Consider the following 19623-nt stretch of genomic DNA (forward strand, 5'->3'; position numbering starts at 1 on the left):
TTTTGACCTCCTCGTGGTCCGACTCCCGCCAACTTCAGCTTTCAACTAAAATATTTCTCCTTCAGTGGTTTCCTCTGTTGTAAGCCCCTCTCACCCTGCCCTCATCAATTACTCACGGCACCTGTCAGCGGACTTTTTTTTCCTGATCAGTCTCTCTCGATCAGCTGAGCTCAAGGCCTGCCTCACTTACGGAAATATTTCCTAAACCTGGCACATGTGGGGCCTCAGTGCATGTTGGCTGAATGAGTAACTAACAGAACACGCTCATGAAACCTTCAGAAGACGTCTGATATGGGGAACATTTTATTTGGAGAGATCTTGATTGAGCATTATTTTATCTTCATTTTCCATTAAGGCAGTAACATTCCTCCTGGAGGCAGATGGGGGGAGAATCGTCTGGGGGCTACATTAAGTGCAGATTAAGACAAAGCCAACCACTTTGCAATCAGATGCAGCAGAAATACAGATTATATGGGCTGGGAGAAGCCATATCTCGGCTTCCTGAGCCCACTGACAAGGAGCAGACAGGGGCAATGCATTTCAGTCGCTTTGAAAAATGACTAAGTTCCACTACACACCGCCCCTAAAGCAGACACCTCCTCCATGAGCCCTTCCACCATGACAGAAGGGGTCTGGCGTCGGTGCCCAATGCTCTGTTGCTATTTAAGCCTTTGGTAAGTTTTCAAGGAAACTGCTCAAGAGCACAGTGTTCCCTGGGTTTTGTTTAGGAATTCTTTAAATATCCAGTAAATTAGCTCTTCATAAAGCGACTGCGCCAGTTCCTAGCCAGCTTGATACCTGGCTAGGTATGTGTATATGTGAGTGTGTTGGTGGGGGTCAGGTTTGGGGTTGAGGTGGGGGCACTGTTCATTGGCACATATAACCCCTGGGCATTTGAGGGTACCAAAAAAGTAAACATTGATCCTATGGCCCCGGCAGGCATCACATGCACTATGATCTAACAGCAAATGAAATCAGAGCAAGGCAGTTCCCAGTCACCAGACATCTAGCCACACTGTAATAACTAGATCTAATGAAAACATTAGTCGCTCAGTCATGTCCGACTCTTTGCGACCCCATGGACTGTAGCCCGCCAGGCTCCTCTGTCCATGGAATTCTCCAGGCAAGAATACTGGACTGGGCTGCTGTTTCCTTCTCCAACATCTAATACACAGGGCTAAAAACACAGAGGCAGCACCTGAGACCAGAAACTTTGTTATGACTCCACACTACCCTCTAGTGGTTTGCTGCTCAATGACACCCTCCTTGAACACTACCTTCCACCAACAGTTAACAATCTATCTGAAGGCACGGCATTTAAGACAGTAGATCTGGTCAGAGCCCAGATCCGAGGGTTAAAAACAGAGGGCTTCTCATTGACTGAAAAAATAAACTCTGATGACATCTGGGACCCTAGTTTTGAGAAAATACTCTGACGATGTCTTCGTTCTGGAGATTAGCAGACACAGTTCTTAGAAAATGTTCTGATGATAAGTCTTAGGTCTGGAGGTTACCAGACACTCTTGGGGACCCCAATACAGCCTGATTTGTCAGGTGACCCAGAAGGCTCAGAGAGGAGGGTGGCCAGCAGAGGGGAGCCACAGAGAGGGCAGGTTCTGTGGGGGTGGAGAGCAAAGTCACAACAGGTAGACCCAGGTAGAAGGGCAACAGAAAGGAGGCTTGTAACAGAGCAAACGCTGGCCTCCAGAAGCCAGCTTCAGGGCTGGTTTCACGGTTCTCCCCTCCGATGATTCTCCCCTCCTGGTTCTCACCCCGAACAAGAAGGCAGACAATGTAAGCTGGTTTGAAAGATTATGTTAAAATGAACTGCACGTGAGACTTCTATACCTGACTACAACGCAAAGGCAGGAAAGGTACCTGGGAAGTAAGATCTCCTTTTCTCTACATTTTCAAAGAAGCAATCAATTCAATGATAAAAAAATATTTGTAAGAGACTGGGTCTTTTGCAAAGAATAAAGCACTTTTTGTTAAATACATGAAGGCTACTTGGCTGAACAGATACACATTTTTTTTTGGAACTGTGTATAATGTCATCGAGTTGAAACTTTGGAATGGCTGCCTCCTCCCGTGTTTCCTGGGAGCACCGGGCGTGAGCAGCCAGAGACCCATGTAGACCCTACCCCGCCCACTGGGCCTTACACCCTCTTCATTCCTTTCCCCATGAGGCAAGCGAACACGGTCATGACCATCTTGGGGTTCACTTCCACCAAGTCTTCTGGAAGCGCATACACTCTCGCTCCAATTTTTCGGGCCATAGAGATGGCATACCTAAAAGAGAAAAGAGGAGGGATGAGGGGAGCCTGAGCAAGTATGAAGGGGACCCCTCAGGGTCAGAGTTATTGTCACTCTATATAATATATATTATATACTCTATGAAAGAAAGTGAAAGTGTTGTTCACTAAGTTGTGTCTGACTCTTTGCAACACTATGGACCTGCCAGGCTCCTCTGTCCATGGAATTCTCCAGGCAAGAATTCTGGAATGGGTTGCCATTCCCTTCTCCAGGGGATCTTCCCGGACCCAGGGATCAACGCCGGGTTTTCTGCACTGCAGGCAGATTCTTTACCATCTGAGCCGCCAGCGGAGCCTTCTACACTATCAACTGTCTACTATGCCGAGGCCACTCCTGGTACGGCTGGAGCCAGTCGATCACTGGCTTCCTCTCGAGGTGTGTGCACAAGTCTTAGCTTGACAAAGCTCCCAACTCCATCAAACTTGCTGTCCAGCCTTGTGATAATTACCAAATGTATCACTTGTCCTTAAAGAGCTTCCTAGCTCCCACCACTTTTGGCACTTATATGCTTGGGCTCTACTGTGGTAGAAAAAGAGTATGTGCTAGGGAAGGACCGCAGACTCCACTTCAGCTACAGAACATTGTTTACAAGGCAGAAAAAAAGAGGAAATGCATCTGTAATACCATGACCCTACCCACCAATTCTTTATTTTTTTAAAAATCTTTTTTGGCTGCAAGGAATATGGGATCTTAGTTCCCTGACCAGGAATCGAACCCACGGGCCCTGCTTTGGAAGCTCAGAGTCTTAACCACTGGACCTCCATGGAATTTCACCCTGCTCCAATTCTTTTCTTCCCCATCCATTCTTTTCTTGCTTCTTCCATTCTAATTCTTGCCCACATGCATGTGTATTTATTTATGCTACTATAATCGTAGAATAACCAGAGTTTTATATTACACATTTTTCACATAAGATTACCATAGCTGCATCAGAATATTTTTGCTCTGTTTATAGTTACAGGAAGATAGTTTTATTAGTTGTAGCCTACTTGCAAATGAGCCCACACTATCATTATTTGGCAGTTCTTTTATTCTGCTCATTCGTTATCTAGCAACCTCTTACAATGGCTGCTCCAGAGATTCTTCATTCCACCCAAGGCCCTGTGACTCCCTCCACTCTTCTGAAATAACTTTACTCGTACTTCAGTGATCACATTAATTTAAGAGCTCCAGGCAAGAGTATCCCCTTTCTTTCTCCTTGTCCATCTCTCAGTCACTTCCTCTATATTAATGAAGTACAATTAATTTTTCCATTATAAAATATAGAGGAAAAGTTGTTCAAAAATTAGAAAACAGGACTTAAAAAATATGCATGATCTTGCCACCATAGCCATTTTTAGGATTCTGTATTTTGGGCTTCCCTGGTGGCTCAGATGGTAAAGAATGTGCCTGGCATGCAGGAGACCCAGGTTCCACCCCTGGGTGGGGAAGATCCCCTGGAGATGGGAACAGATACCCTCTCCAGTAAGAATACTGGAGAATTCCACGGGCAGAGGAACCTGGCGGGCCACAGTCCATAGTGTTGCGAAAGAGTTAGCGACTCCACAACAACAACCCTCATTCTGTGTTTAATGCAAAGAGCAGCTGCTCTCAAACCGGTGACGACTCTGGCCCTGAACCCCACCCCTGTCCAGGTACATCCATGGATATTCACAAATAGGGTGTTTAACTCCGCACCCATCATATACAAACTCTACTCAGGAAACCCCCTATAGACTATGATAAGGAAATTAGTGTTAGGAAATTGTAGGCTTGCTTATCGGTTGGAAGTCAACTGTTTTCCATTTCAATTGTTACCAGTTGTGTTTTTGTCTTGTTCCCTTTCATCCCTGGGGCCTTAAACTGTCACTGCACAGAAGCAAATATAAGGGTGATGGGATGCAATAAGTCATGAGAAGAAAAAGCCTCAGTAGTGAAACTAAAGTGTCTGCATGGAGGCATGGGCACTAGACCTCACAGCCACCCGCTCCTTCCCTCCCTGACCTCGGGCTTGTTTACGTACTTCGCATTGTTGAGTTTCTCTTCTTCATTCAGGTTCTCCGTCTTCAGAAGGTCATAGTTAATGGAACCTGGCTGAATGGCATCTATGAGATCAAGGACCGGCAGACTTGTGCTGATCTTCGGGTCCTGCACAGACAGAAAGCATGGGTTTCGTCAACATGCTCCCAGGTTACTTCTGTTTGGCTCAAGGAAAGTGGGTGGCTCTTTTCATTTTTCGGTTGCTCCATGTGGCATGTTCGCTTACAGCTCAGTTGGTAAAGAATCTGCCTGCAGTGCAGGAGACTCCAGTTCAATTCCTGGGTTGGGAAGATCTGCTGGAGAAGGGATAGGCTACCTACTCCAGTACTCTTGGGCTTCCCTTGTAGCTCAGCTGGTAAAGAATTGACCTGCAATGTGGGAGACCTGGGTTCAAAAGATCCGCTGGAGAAGGGAAAGGCTACCCACTCCAGTATTCTGGCCTGGAGAATTCCATGGACTGAATAGTCATGGGGTCGCAAAGAGTCAGACAAGACTGAGCGACTTTCACTTTCACTTTCACTTTCCATGTGCCACGTGGGAGCTTAGTTCCCTGACCAGGGATGGAACGTGTGTCCCCTGCATTGGAAGTGTGCAGACTTAACCACTGGACCACCAAGAAGGTCCCTTCTCTTTCCTTTTAAATAAGAAATATATACATCCTGGTCTGGGAAATGCCACAGTGTGGCACATGGTGTTTCAAACCAAGCGCTGTTTCTCTAGGGGGCATCAGTAGCTTCCTGGTGGCTTACTATGCAGAGGAAACCCATTGTCTGCCAACAGACAGACAGGGAATCTCACCCAGAGCTGTGAATGCAGAAACTCTGCTCTCTCTCTTGGGTACCTGCGAGTACAGACAGGGAGAGGCGACTGCATGTCACTATCTGAGCACAGTCAAGTCTAAGCACCTCATACCTCGAGGATCCAAATCAGAGTCAATTCTAACCAAGAAACAAGACATGGGACCCCTGCAAGATGCTAGGTCTCCAGCACAGGCCCTCTGCAGAGGTACAAAAATATTTTTAAAAAGATAGGAAAGGTAGAGACTTCCTTGGTCACAGTCCAGTGGTTAAGACTCTTCCAATGAAGGGGGTATGGGTTCGATCCCTGGTTGGGGAACTAAGATCCCACATGCTGCATAGCATGGCCAAGAAATAAAAATGAATAATAATAATAAAACAATGTAAAAAATAGGACGGGTCCATTTTTACTTATTTCTGGGTAATATAAAGTCGCTCAGTCGTGTCCAACTCTCTGCAACCCCGTGGACTATAGCCCACCAGGCTCCTCTGTCCCTGGAACTCTCCAGGCAAGAATACTGGAGTGGGCTGCCATTTCCTTCTCCAGGGGATCTTCCCAACCCAGGGATCGAACCCAGGTCTTCTGCGTTGCAGGTGGACTCGTTACTGTCTGAGCCACCAGGGAAGCCCAGGTAATATAAGACCTACCACAAAATTAAAATCAATATACATATAACCATACTCTAATTTTCATTATTAGCCAGAGCTTCTATCTCCATAGAATTTTTTGGTGAAGAAGCACAAGGAAAGCAAAATGGAGAGACTGGAGTTTCAGCTTCTTCCCTACTTTCTTCCCACAGTCTTGGGGGGCTGATGGGCAGCGAGATGGTCAGCAGTTGGCAGCGTTCACAGGTGAGGGGGGACCAAGACTGTTTCCACAGTGGCTAATGGTGGGGTGGGCTATGCTCAGTTTTTGAAAGGTTTCCCTTAAAATCCCAGTCTGGCTCTCTGTGATGACCTAGAGGGGTAGGACAGGGGGAGGGGAGGGAGGCTCAAGAGGGAGGTGATATAAGTATAATTATGGCTCATTCACAATGTTGCACAGCAGAAACCAACACAACATTGTAAAAATTAAAAAAACAACAAAAATAAATCAATAAAAAGAAAAGAAAAAAAAGCAATGTGGGGCTAATTTGACATTTTCCTTTCGTGTTTTTTTCTTTTCTTTTGACCTATTCTGTAATGACTTGGTGAGAAGACAGAAGAAAATTCACCCTGAGCAACACAAGGAGAAAAAAATTATCAAACATTCCAAAGAGGAACACCCCAGAAACTGCCAGGTAATGAAAAGGGCTGCGTTCCTGTAAAGTGGCAGCTGTTCTACCAAGAGACACACTCCTGGGACTGTTTAACCATCGTTTCATAGCCACAGTCACGTGACCTACAGATACACTCTGCTCTAGAACCTCACCTTGCAGTGAAAGGTGCTTTCCCCTCCCTAGTGGACATCACCTGCAATTACTAGCTGTGACTTCAGGAGTTAAATGAGCCCCAGATTCCTCATTATACAATCAGGAAAATGGTGGGACTTCTCTCGTGGATCAGTGGTTAAGACTCCGTGCCTCCGTCACAGGGGGCACAGGTTTGATCCCTGGTCAGGGAACTAAGATCCCACATGCCACGCAAAGCGGTTAAAAAAAAAAAAAAAAGGCAGGGAAATGGTAAAGCTCTCTTCACAATATCTGTGAACAAGAAGGCCCTGGTCCTCAGGGTGCAATCCATCCTGGGAACACCCTTCTTCACCACCTTCCCTGATCTCTTTCTGGAAAGACTTGTTCATGTCGATCACCAGTCTCTGCTTCGACCGATGCTCAGCTCTTCAGCCCAAATGAATGGGAAGTGGAGGGCAGACAGAGCCGGCTGTGTCCTGTGCTGAGCTCACAGAATCCAGGCACCCCTGGTACAGCCCAGCCCAGAGATACACCCCCTGCCCTTTCTGGGAGGAGAGAGATTTTTACTTTTCTCTTGATTTTGAAGCAGAGGACCGACATCATGACAAACTGCCTCACCCACCCTGTTAATATAACTCTGAAGGGGTCCCTCCCCCAGTCTTGACCTTTAAATCAAGAAAATGTAGTTACGATGGGACGCCGACACTATACTCTGGATCAAGTGCTCAGGGCCCTTGAGAAAGAATCCAGCTAATGTTTAAAACATGAGATGAGAAATGTAATAAATATAATGCTGTTATTAATAAAAACGGGATTTGGATACAAGTACACAACTGCTTTTTTTCTTAAAAAAAAAAAGAAAGAAAGAAAGAAAGAAAATTCCCCATGGGAGATCTTCTAGCATTTTACATTTCACCCTCATCACATTAACAGTCTGAACCATGGAGCTGTGCATGCTTAAAAAAATACCATATTTTACATTACTTTGGAAGAACAATGCCTAAAATCCTTTATAAAAAAATGACTGGATTTTTAAAATTATTTATTAGGGAGGAAAATGACAAGAAATTTGTCAATGAAACGGCCTATGAACATCAAAACAATAATGGGTCATTCAAGCAAAATCAAAATGGGAGGGGTGCCTCAAAGACCTCATACTGAAGGTCACTCTTGAAGACAGAGTGAAAGCAATAAAGATAAGCATAGAGCTCAGGGGGCCGCGAGCGGGAGACAAAGCACGTTACCTTGAAACTAGAGATGGATGAATTCTTCTCCGCTTCCTTCAATGTTTCATTCACCCAGTTGACAATGGTGTCATCATTGACCTTCTGCCCGCCTCCAATTTCTTCAAGAATATTCAATGTGTACCTGAACAAAACCAAGAATGATTTCTGGAGAAAAGTCACTAAAGAATCCACAATTGTGTAGCACAGGGACCTCTTCTCAATACTCTGCTGCTGTGGCTAGGTCACTTCAGTCGTGCCCAACACTGTGCGACCCCACAGACAGCAGCCCACCAGGCTCCTCCGTCCGTGGGATTTGCCAGGCAAGAGTACTGGAGTGGGCTGCCATTGCCTCCTCTGTCTCAATACTCTATAATGACCTAAACGGGAAAAGAATCTCAAAGAGACTGGATATATGTATTTGCATAACTGAATCACTTTGCTGTTCAGCAGAAAGTAACACAACATTGTAAGTCAACTACACTCCAATAAAAATGAAAAAAAATAAGAAAAAGAATTCACTATTCACAGAGTTGCCAGCGTAGACGTTTTTATTTTTTATTTTTTCCTGTCACAGAAGATGGCCTGGATACCATTCCAGCTGAGAAACAAAGAATATGTAATAACACTAACTCCTTTTAGAATAACAAAATAGAACTTTATATGTAGACTGTGATGTAGAGCAAATACCACTGTCATTGTGGGAAGGGAAAGCAGAAGGGAAGCAAGGAAAGAAAAATGAAGCAAAGGCTTTGAACCAGTGGTGCTTTTCTTAAAGGAACCATGAAAATCAAGGAACAATTCAATGTTAGGCAAGGCCAAGCACATATATTCAGACAAGACTATCATTCAAAAAGACATATGCACCCCTATGTTCACAGCAGCACTATTCACAATAGCCAAGACATGGAGACAACCTAAATGTCCACTGATAATGGATAAAGGAGACACACACACACAGACACACACACACACACACACACACACAGAGGAATATTACTCAACACAAAAAGCATGAAATAATGCCATTTACAGCAACATGGATGAAACTACAGGTGATCGTACTAAGTGAAATAAGCCAGAAAGGGAAAGACAAACACCATATGATATCACTTATACGTGGAGTCTAAAATATGACACGCATGAACGTATCTACAAAACACAAACAGATTCACAGACACGGAGAATAGACTTCTGTCTGCCAAGGGGGAAAGGGGTGGGGAAGGGACGTATTGGGAGTATTTGGGGTGAGCAGATACAAACTGTTAATTATAGAATGGATAAACAACAAGGCCCTACTGTATACTACAGAGAACTGTATTCAACATCCTGTGACAAACCACAATGGGAAAAATATGAAAAAGAATGTATAAATATACATATATATATGCATATGCATGTATACCTGAACCACTTTGCTGTACAGCAGAAATTAACACAACATTGTAAATCAGCTATAGGTCAATAAAAAAGGAAAAGCCCAACCAGCCAACATAACAAAGAAAAAACATAAAAGTTTCCCTGGTATAAGAGAGAAGTAGAAATTAATCTCTAGTTAATCTCTAGTTTGAGAGTAAGAACTGCCTTTGAGACCCACGATTATGAGAAGTGTGGTGGTGGGGAACGTTACGATGCTTCAAACTCTTAAAATTCCAGGAAGCAGAGAAGACTCACCATTCCCCAAGCTGATCCCTCTCAAAAGGGAAATAGGCGAGCAGTGAGCAAGTGGGCAGGTCAGCTGGCCTCAGGGTTCAGTCTTGTTAACGGTGCAGGGGAGGTGGTCAAATTACCCATGAAAGACTAGGGTTTCAGCGTGCATTGTCCAAACTGAAATTCAAGTCTCCGGCCTGTCTGGAGGGCCTCCCTAAATGAGGTCACCCTCCGCCTGGGGTTTTGCTTACATAACCATCGGGTGTCTTCCTTCAGTTACTGATTCTGTGGAAAACACCGTCCTTCACGATCTCCCACACGGCTTTCAAGTGTTATCTCTGAAAAAGGAGTAATGACCCACTTTCTTCAGATGAAAGCACTTCCCCATCACTGGCGATGGGGAGGAAGAGCTTCTGCAACTTTTCTTTACCAAAAAATAAAATTGGGGGGGTGGTACTTCCCTGGTGGCTCAAGAATCCGCCTGCCAAAGCAGAAGACATAGCGATGTGGGTTCAAATCTCTGGGTTGGGAAGATCCTTGGGAGGAGGAAACGGCAACCCACTCCAGTATTCTTGCCTGGAAAATCCCTGGACAGAGGACTCTGGCGGGCCACAGTCCATGGGTTGCAAAGAGTCAAACTCAACTTGAGAGATTAAGCACGCACTCATGTACATGTATTGTTGATTCACTTTGCTGTAAAGCAGAGCCGTCTATGGGGTCACACAAAGTCGGACACGACTGAAGCGACTTAGCAGCAGCAGCAGCAGAAACTAATACAACTGTAAAGCAATTATACTCCAATAAGGATTAAAGAAGTGAAATGGCCCCATGAGTCCCAGCTTTAGGCTGGCCCTCATCCAACAGCAGGGGATGGGTGGGATGAGGGGCTGCAGGGGCTGTGATTATGACTTTCATGCTTTCCTGCCATGGAACTCGTGGTTTATTCATATAACATGTGACCCTGAGGGGCAGACCTAGCTGCTCTCTTTTTCACAAGCCTATCCCCAATTCGCTGTCCGCAGCCTATCTGATATGGAGAGAATTCCCTCCTTTGCCTGCTGCAGACTCGCGCTCCTTTGCTGGAGTCTACTGCTGCTGTCTGCTGGCAGTCTACTTGCCTCAGGCTTTTGTCTCCAAATTTATACACACACAATCTGCCAGATTTCCAATCTGAGACCAATTTCCAGGCTACTGAAGGGGAAAGGGAGGTTTAGGCTCTCATTTGTTTTGAGGGGGAAAAATGACATGCCATTTATTGTCCAGATAAATGACCAAATTAACACATCTGTGCAAACCAGTGGCATAAATTTCAGCTAGAACTGGCTCTAAATTTATCAGATCTGTTAATATGTGGCACACAGAGAAAGAAAAAAATCCCCTTCTGCTGGAATTTACATAATTACCAGTCATTTCATCACCTTCAATTGTAAGGAATTTCTCTGTCCATTTTCTTATAGGAAATTATTATTATTATTTTTTAATCTTTTGATTAAAGATCCCCATGCCACACAGCATGTGGGATCTTAGTTTCCCAACAGGGATCAAATCTTGCCGCAAGCATTGGCAGCTTGGAGTCTTAACCACTGAACCATCAGGGAAGTCCCCACAATCCTTATACAGTAAAGACTCATGAGAAATAGGACTTATTAACCAGGTAGAGACTCAGCTCAAACTAGCCCTTGTTATATATATACATACCAGCCTTAAACTGTGATGTTGGGTCACATTTTTATAAAACTTTCAGAACAAAGATCATATTGCAAGGTGATTTTCAGATATTATGAAATTCAAAATAGAATAGAGTTGGCCTGAGTATTTTTTTTTAAGTCACTAAAACAAAATATCAAAGATGCTTTCAATAGAGTTGGCCTGAGTATTTTTTTTTTAAGTCACTAAAACAAAATATCAAAGATGCTTTCATCTTCAGACCCAAGAGTCAATTTAACTGTGGCAACTAAAAAGACTTCGGTTTTGGTTTTCAAAGCGATCAGTACCAAAAGCCATTCTGTTAAGAATTAAACACACACGGGAAGTAAAATAGCGGGGAGTTCAGAAGGTGTTTAGGAACTTTCAGCAATGTTCTCGATACAGGCAGCATAACAAGGACTAGAGTTACAGCTGCTTTAGTGCTGGTGATTTCTGTGCCAGAGAAGTCTATGACACCCGCCTTTGATCATTAAAGAGGTCCCAGTTGAAAAAGGGGTAATGGAGCATCATACTTGATAAAGCAAATGTAAATCAGGTAGTAATCAGATTATGATCACTTCTGACCACCCTCCATCACCTGGGAACACTGACATAATTACTCTGAGGACCATAATAAATATTAGGACCTGCAGACGGTGGCCTGGGAATAGAGCTTCTGTGCTTCAGGAAATGACAAACCTTGTCTCTGCCATTACCTTGTTAGATATAATGTAATGTGACATATGGTTTCTGGGGCTTCCTTCCAGGTAGAAAAATGAATTAAGTCACTCTAACATAGGTTCTAATTAAGGAATGGAGGACTTCTGCCTGCTCAGGGCTATCCGTATAAGAGGAAAAGAGCAAAGCATGTAAAAGTGAACTAGCTAATGCTTACAGCTTTGCTGTCTAGAATTCTCCCCAGGCTCATGCTTTTGTACCAAAAATTGTTTACTTTTCTCATCATTTATCTTCCATTTCTGTATCTTATTATATTCTACTATTGATTAAACAATTTGTCCACAGAGCTCTCACATTAATCAAATTTTTTATTTGGCTCTAAAAGGTATGCACATGAGTTTGAGTGAACTCCGGGAGACAGTGGAGGACAGGGGAGCCTGGTGTGCTGCAGTCCATGGGGTTGCAAAGACACAACTGAGTGAATGAACAACAGCTAAAAGGTATCTAAAGTTCTCTATTATAGAAATAGCAGGAAATTCTGCTTCTGGTCATGCTGGAATAATAGGAATCAGACTGACCCTTCTGCCTTAAACACATAAAACACAATGAAAAAATAGGAAATGGTGTTATCTAGACTTTGGACGACAGGAAGCACAAAACAGGGGTCCCTGAGAAGGAAAATGAATGTGGTGAGCCCTAAGATTGTCTCAGCTTATTGCACAGAGAATTCCCAGGCTGCAGTGCAGGGCAAGAGAACTCAAACAGAGCATGACAGTCTCGATGAGCTGACGGGACAGGGTTGAGAACTCAAGGAAGCCACGGTGCTGGAATGCGTGTGGCAGAACAGCAGAGAGAAGAGAGCTGCCTAGAGAGCAGAGTCATCTAGAACAAAAGCTCCGGAGATCTTCAGAAGTTCTGCCTCGAGTGCTTAGCAGAGGGTGACTGGGTGCATGCATTTGAGCCAATTACACTGAGGCTGGGTAAAGAACTTGCAGAAATGAATGGGCAGAGCAAGCCTTGGAGTTCACACAAGCGTGGGATACATCTGGCTCCCACCAGTCAGGGTAGACAAATCTCATGATATATGAAGCATCAAGTAAAGTACTCAGATGAGATTATCTCAGTATTGAGAAGCAAAATTAGCTCGAGATTAATTAAGATTTTCAGTAAGCCCCCAAAGGATCAAATTGTGTTTAAGTAACGTAACTGCATCCCACCAGTCCATCCTAAAGGAGATCAGTCCTGGGCGTTCATTGGAAGGACTGATGTTGAAGCTGAAACTCCAATACTTTGGCCACCTGATGTGAAGAGGTGACTCATTTGAAAAGACCCTGATGCTGGGAAAGATTGAGGGCAGGAGAAAGGGACGACAGAGGATGAGATGGTTGGATGGCATCACCGACTCAATGGACATGGATTTGGGTGGACTCCGGGAGCTGGTGATGGACAGGGAGGGCTGGTGTGCTGTGGTTCATAGGGTCGCAAAGAGTCGGACACAACTGAGCGACTTCACTTTCTTTAAAGGAATACAGAAATATCTAGCAAATGGCAAGGTAAAATTCACAATGCCTTACATACAGTGAAAAATCAGTAGGCATTCCAGGAAGCAAGAAAGTATGAGCCATAGTGAAGTTAAAAATCAATTACTAGAAACAGAAATAGCAGTTATTGTACTTATATTCTATAGCTCAAGGAGGTTAAGGAAGGAGATATAGGAGATGTCAAAAAGACCTAAATCAAGTTTCTATACATGAAAACTATAAAGTCTGAGATGAAAAACATATACACCAAATGGAATTAATGGTAGTTGTCGAAGAGTAGGGTAGAAGAGTAGTGAATTTAAGACAAGGCAATAGAAATTATCCCAAATGAAACAGAGAAGAAAAAATGAAACATAAAGGGAAAAGATGATCTGAGCATCAGTGAATTCTGGGACAACTTCAATGATCAAATACTCAAGAGTCCTGAAAAACTAGAGTAGGTGGGTACAGGAGTCAAATGCGAATAAATAAAGGCCAACGTTTTCCCAAATTTTATGAAAATTATAAACCCACAGATGCAAGAAGCTGAACAAACCTCAAGTGCAAGAAACACCAAAGTACATCATAATCAAACTACTTAAAACCAGTGATTAAGAGAAAATCTTGAAAGAAGCCAGAAGAGAAAAGACATGACCTACAGAGGAACAATGGAGAAGTTAATGGCAACCCACTCCAGTATTCTTGCCTGGAGACCTCCATGGCCAGAGGGGCCTGGCAGGCCGTGGCCCACAGGGTCGAAAATAGTCAGACACAACTGAAGCGACTTAGCACTGAGGAACAAAGATAAGAAATACAATAGGTTTACCACTGGAAACAATGCAAGCTAGAAGACAGTGAACGCTACCTTCAGAATAATGAAAGAGAAAACTATCAACCTAGAATTCTATACTCAGATAAAATACCTTGCAAAAATGAAATAAAGACTTTATCAGAAATATAGAAGCTAAAATAATTCCTTGGCAACAGATCTGCACCACTAGAAATATTTCAAGTAGAAGGCAAATGGTATCAGATAGAAATCTGTATCTATACCATGAAAAGAAAAGCACCCGAAATGACAGATATGTAGGTAAATATAGCATATTTCCCCCCTTATTTTGAAAGTCCCTTTAAAGGATAAGTGACTGTATTTACATCAATCAGTTAAAAGTTAGAGGATGGGGGAAAAAACGTATCATGCTGAAACTAATCAAGAAGCTGTATCACTATCTGGAAAAATAACTTTTAGAGAAAGAGTATTATCAGGCATAGAGGGTCATGCCACATGAAAAAGGGTGATTCATTAAGAAAACATAACAACCTAAAATACTGATGAACTTGACAACAGAATTTCAAAGTACCTGAAACAAAACTGATAGAAACGAAAGAAAAAACAAACAAAAAAAAACAAGACATGCCCAGCACCCCCCCACAACATTCCTTTGGGTTTCAGCTTAGCTTAAAATATAGTTTTACTGGATTAAATCACATTCCTGAAATTTGCCAGTACTTTTCTAGATTAAAAAATACATTCAATCAAACCAATATTGTAAAGCAATCATCAATTAATTAAAAATAAATATAATTTAGTTTTTAGTTTTTTATTTTTTTAATTTTAAAATCTTTAATTCTTACATGTGAAAAAATAAAGAATATGTTCAACAAAATGCCATTTCCCTGAGCTGTGTTACCTTCTCATTAACTGCCAGACCAAGGCCAACGTTAGGGTGCGGTTTCCTTCATTGAGATCTTGTCCACCAATGCCAACCAGGGAGAACTTTGCCTGATTCTTCCCCAGTTCCACTGCATAGTTACAATTCTCAAGCTGTCAATGAGCAGGAAAGGAAACAATCTAATGTCATCATCTCTTTGATGATAAATACCAGAGGAAGTAAGATGATAAAAATAGACACAAAATGAAATAATAAGGTCAGACTGAATAATCTCTCAAGTCTCTAGTTCTGCAGTTCTAGGATTCTAAATTAGTCAAATAATTTTCCATCTTTTAAAAAAAATTAATTTGGCTGCACCAGGTCTCAGTTGCGGCATGCAGGATCTGGTTTCTCAACCAGGATTGAAACCCCAGACCCTCTGCGATGGGAGGTTGGAGTCTTAACCACTGGACCAGCAGGAAAGTCTTATTTATTTATTTCCACCTTTTCTTAAACAGTGCCCCTCACTATCATCAAAAGAACAAAAAATATTCATAGTGTACCAGGTGTAAAGCCAAAATGAGTTATTATGATGACCATTTTCACGGCTCTACCCCATGACATAACCAGAAAGCCATACTAAATAACCTGTCTAAAATATCCCTAAAATAGTTGAATTTGTAGAGACTGACCTGGAAAATCCAGATCCTGTAAGCACACAGTGGACCGACATATGTGGGATGGGTGTTGCCGTGGCTACGATTCATGGATTACTGGGTCACAGGGACGATAAATGGTGGGAAATGTTCGTGCCACCCCCGTGGTTGTGGCTGCTTTTACAAAACAATGTGTTCTCACGAGACATACTATTTGTACATGTCAAACTGTGAGCACAGGTTTCGATCCTTTAGAAAATTAGAATGAGGATCTTGCTGGAGGGAAAGGCACCCCGCAGCTCTGCTTGCTCTAATTATCTTAATTAGAATTTTTACATCATGATGCGTAAAGACATCTAACACGGGATTATAAATAAGCAATCAACTGAAATAATGAACTCCCTTTAATAAAAACCACTCAGGTTTCTGATTGCTGTACTCTTAAGTTAATTCCTGGATAAGTATTTCTTATCTGAGCTTGGCTTCCTGATAAAAGTATTCACACAGTGCTCTTGTGGGCTTATGACTTCACTTGACAACCAGACCCTCACAAGAGCCATCATTTACCTTCTTCATGTTCCCCCCCAGTTTGGGGTATGGTGGTTTGTTTACTCTGTTCCAATCAACAGGGACTTTAATCTTTTCATAGAGCTGGAAGATGACCAGGGCATCTGATAAGTCACTGAATAAAAACAAACACAAAAGAATTCTCAGATACCCAACATTTATGAAGGGCCTGGAGCGGGCCCCGCAATTCTTTACACATTACTTCAAGTAACATTCCCAGGAACTTGGCCACACTGGGATCAGTCACTTCATCTTTAGAGGGGAAGAAATTCTGACTCAGAGAAAGGGAGGGAGTTTCCTAGAAGTGTCCTCCAGGTGTGACCACTAATGCCTCTTCAGCAGAAATACAGATTCTCCAGAAAAATAAACAGCTCCAACAAATGGCATTGGAGACACGCCTACAAACTGAACATTCACTGTGTGGCCTGCTTGTGAGCAGATCTTAGGTAGATCTGTCATAGAGTCGATTTGCTCTTTTGCTGCTGGATTATGATTTTTGTACAGTAAGTCTCCAACACATGAACCTTCAAGTTGCAAACTTTCAAAGACGTGAATGTATGTTTGCATGTCCAATCACACAAGTTAGGGCACATGTCTGGCATACACTGTCATGTGCCTGCACCCTCTACAAGTGGCTATGTTTCTGCGTACTTTACAGTACAGGTTTCCCTGGTGGCTCAGACGGTAAAGTGTCTGTCTAGAATGCGGGAGACCCGGGTTCGAGCCCCGGGTTGGGAAGATCCCCTGGAGAAGGAAATGGCAATCCACTCCAGTACTATTGCCTGGAGAATCCCACGGACAGAGGAGCCTGGTAGGCAACAGTCTATGGGGTCACAAAGAGTCGGACACGGCTGAGAGATTTCACTTCACTTTCCCTGGAGGCTCAGCGGAAAAGAATCCACCTGCCAATGCAGGAGATGTGGGTTTGATCCCTGCGTTGGGAAGATCCTCTGGAGAAAGAAATGGCAACCCACTCCAGTATTCTTGCCTGTGAAATTCCACGGACAGAGGAGCCTGGCAGGCTACAGTCCATAGGGTCACAAAGAGTCGGACACGACTGAGTGACTGAACGTGCTCGTAGGATGCACGTATAGAGTACAGTATCTTTATTTCTTGCCTGCCCACTTGATGCCAGCCCCTGGGTGCCAGCTGTTGTACTGTACCACAATACTTTCCAAAGTGCTGTAAGATTAAAAATGTTTTTATTTTTGTGTTTGTTTTTAACGCATTATTTGTGCGGAAAGTATTATAAACCTATTATAGTACAGTACTATATAGCCAATTGCGTTAGTTGGTTACCTAGGCTAACTTTGTTGGACTTTTGAACAGAATGGACTTATGAACACCCTCTCCAAATGGAACTCATTCATATGTAGGGGACTTACTGTACTAAATACATAGCAAGGTTGGTATATGGAAGTGAGTTTTTCAACACCTGCTGCTCAATTCGGCGTTTCCCCACTTCTCACTGAGCTGCACACATTTTTCGAACAGAACTGCACACCAGTGATATTTGAAATCTTGGGCATCTTCACAGGTCTTGGTACCTCATATTCAGGAAGAAGCCCTCAATATTCTTACCTGTACAGATGATTGACTCGCGGGTTTACACCCAAGGAGTTCATCCAGTTCCTAAATGTCCGCTCTTCTCTCGTCTCACCTAAATGAATGAAGACTAGTTATCTTTCAGGCACCAAGAAAATATGCTTTTTTATGATCAAAGTTTAACTAAAGCAGCTGTCACAAACACTGAAAGTAGAATTAAAAAATATAAAAACCCTAACGGATTTGAATGAGGGTTGCTATTCTGCATTAACTTTTTCCAATTCAATTCAATGAGAACAGCAACTATTAGTATCAACAGCGTACAAGAGCCCATGCGGGTAAACTGTTTAGGGTTGTCCCTTAAAGGCTTACATTCTTTCTGGAAGAATACGTGTTTTGAGAATCAAAGAGGGATCATGCAAGCTAGAGGGCTACCACATGAGGTGGATATTTATATCTGAGTTGAGATAAAGGAGAGAATTGTACAGGCTACATTTGGAGGCAGTGCAATTTGAGCTCTACCTTAGAGGGCTAGTAAAATCTAGATGGTAAAGAGGAAATAGGAGGCGATTTGGGGGGACAAGTAAGGAGGGCGGGGTAGGAGATTATGTAAATATGAACACAAGGGAACAACAGACAAGGTCTGTTAGAAACTGACTTTCCAGATATCTGTGTAGTACGGTCCACACCGATAAGGCTGTTTAGTGGCTGGAACCAGAATTGGGGATCTCTGGATGTCAGGTAGCAGATTTTGGTTGATATATTAGACAACGACAGTCATTATGGGTTATTTTTTAATTACTATAATAAATTCTCGAGCAAGGCAGAGTTATAATGAAAGCAGTACTATGATGTGTTTGGCAGCAGTGTGCAAAATTCCTGAAAGGCAATATGCATTTAAATTAAACACACAGAGGGGAGAGTGTTTGACACCAGCACATGGGCGCATTCAAGTGCTTGATGGATGGAGGGCTAGGCCCCTAAGACCTATTGAAACAGTTGGTGTATGATTTAGCCAGAGTCCAGAAGAGCAGAAAGGAAAAATAACAATCTAAAAGTCATTCTGTGGGAAGAATTTTTTGTATTTGCTGATTCAAGAGATTTAGGGGTGAAGGAGAGGAAGATACCAAAGGGGAACCCAGGATTTTGGTGACTGAAGAGAGAAAAGTGTGGTATGATTCATGGAAATGGAGAATTTCTAAAGGAGAGTGGATGGGATGGGAGGTTGGGGGGTGGGCAGAGAGGCAATGCAGGAGGGGGGAAATGATCAATTCTGCTTTTCATATTGATAATTCTGATCAATACGCTGAATTTCAAGCGACAGTGATGGACCCAAATGTAGATGTTCTAGAAGCAGCTGGAAATGGGTGATGAGAGGGCTTGGCTACAAACTTGGTAGTCAACAGAATGCATGGGCCCCTGACCACCGTACATGAAAGGCACACAAATGCAGAGTGATGGAACATGGATTGACTTGGCATTTCCAGCTGGAGTAAAGCATTGTAGAAAAGGATTAATCAGTTCTTTAAAATGTAGATTTCCTTCCTTTGGGGATATTCACTGATTATTATTTTTGTATTGATTTTTCTATCTCAATATTGGGACTCATTCACAATGGGAAAAAAAGAGAGAAACATCTCTGGCAACTTCACCTATTAGAACCGGACTAAAAGCTATGTGACTTTTGTCTAGGTTTAGGGCATTAACCCCCTAAATATAACTGTCATGGATTTTGCCTCAAAATATTACTCCATGACCCCCATTACCCAAATCAGAGACAAAACAAAAACCTCAGTAAGCACCTCTTAGCATAAGTTAAATATCATTTTTAGATGACAAGTGGCTGCAATTTCTTGCCTCTAGGAATTAACACTCAGTCCATTATGTACATAAATTAGGCTTTTGGAACTCAGGATTTATTTCATC

The 19623-nt window shown here is 42.9% G+C and overlaps 1 protein-coding gene across 5 annotated transcripts in view; it reads right to left on the minus strand.

Annotated features, from left to right (window-relative positions):
• Window positions 1-299: 299 nt before the first annotated feature.
• The window catches only part of LCP1 (lymphocyte cytosolic protein 1), a 59830-nt gene continuing 40506 nt past the window's right edge, over window positions 300-19623 (minus strand). For all 5 annotated transcript variants that reach the window (XM_068984194.1, XM_068984196.1, XM_068984195.1 and 2 more), the window contains 6 exons: window positions 17734-17812; window positions 16153-16267; window positions 14969-15102; window positions 7765-7888; window positions 4316-4440; window positions 300-2289 (listed from right to left, as the gene is read on the minus strand). In XM_068984194.1, the coding sequence (XP_068840295.1) occupies window positions 2157-2289; window positions 4316-4440; window positions 7765-7888; window positions 14969-15102; window positions 16153-16267; window positions 17734-17812 (710 nt within the window). In that variant the 3' untranslated portion in view covers window positions 300-2156. The remainder of the gene's footprint in view (window positions 2290-4315; window positions 4441-7764; window positions 7889-14968; window positions 15103-16152; window positions 16268-17733; window positions 17813-19623) is intronic.

Source organism: Capricornis sumatraensis, chromosome 12, assembly GCF_032405125.1.
Source record: "Capricornis sumatraensis isolate serow.1 chromosome 12, serow.2, whole genome shotgun sequence".
NCBI lineage: Eukaryota > Metazoa > Chordata > Mammalia > Artiodactyla > Bovidae > Capricornis > Capricornis sumatraensis.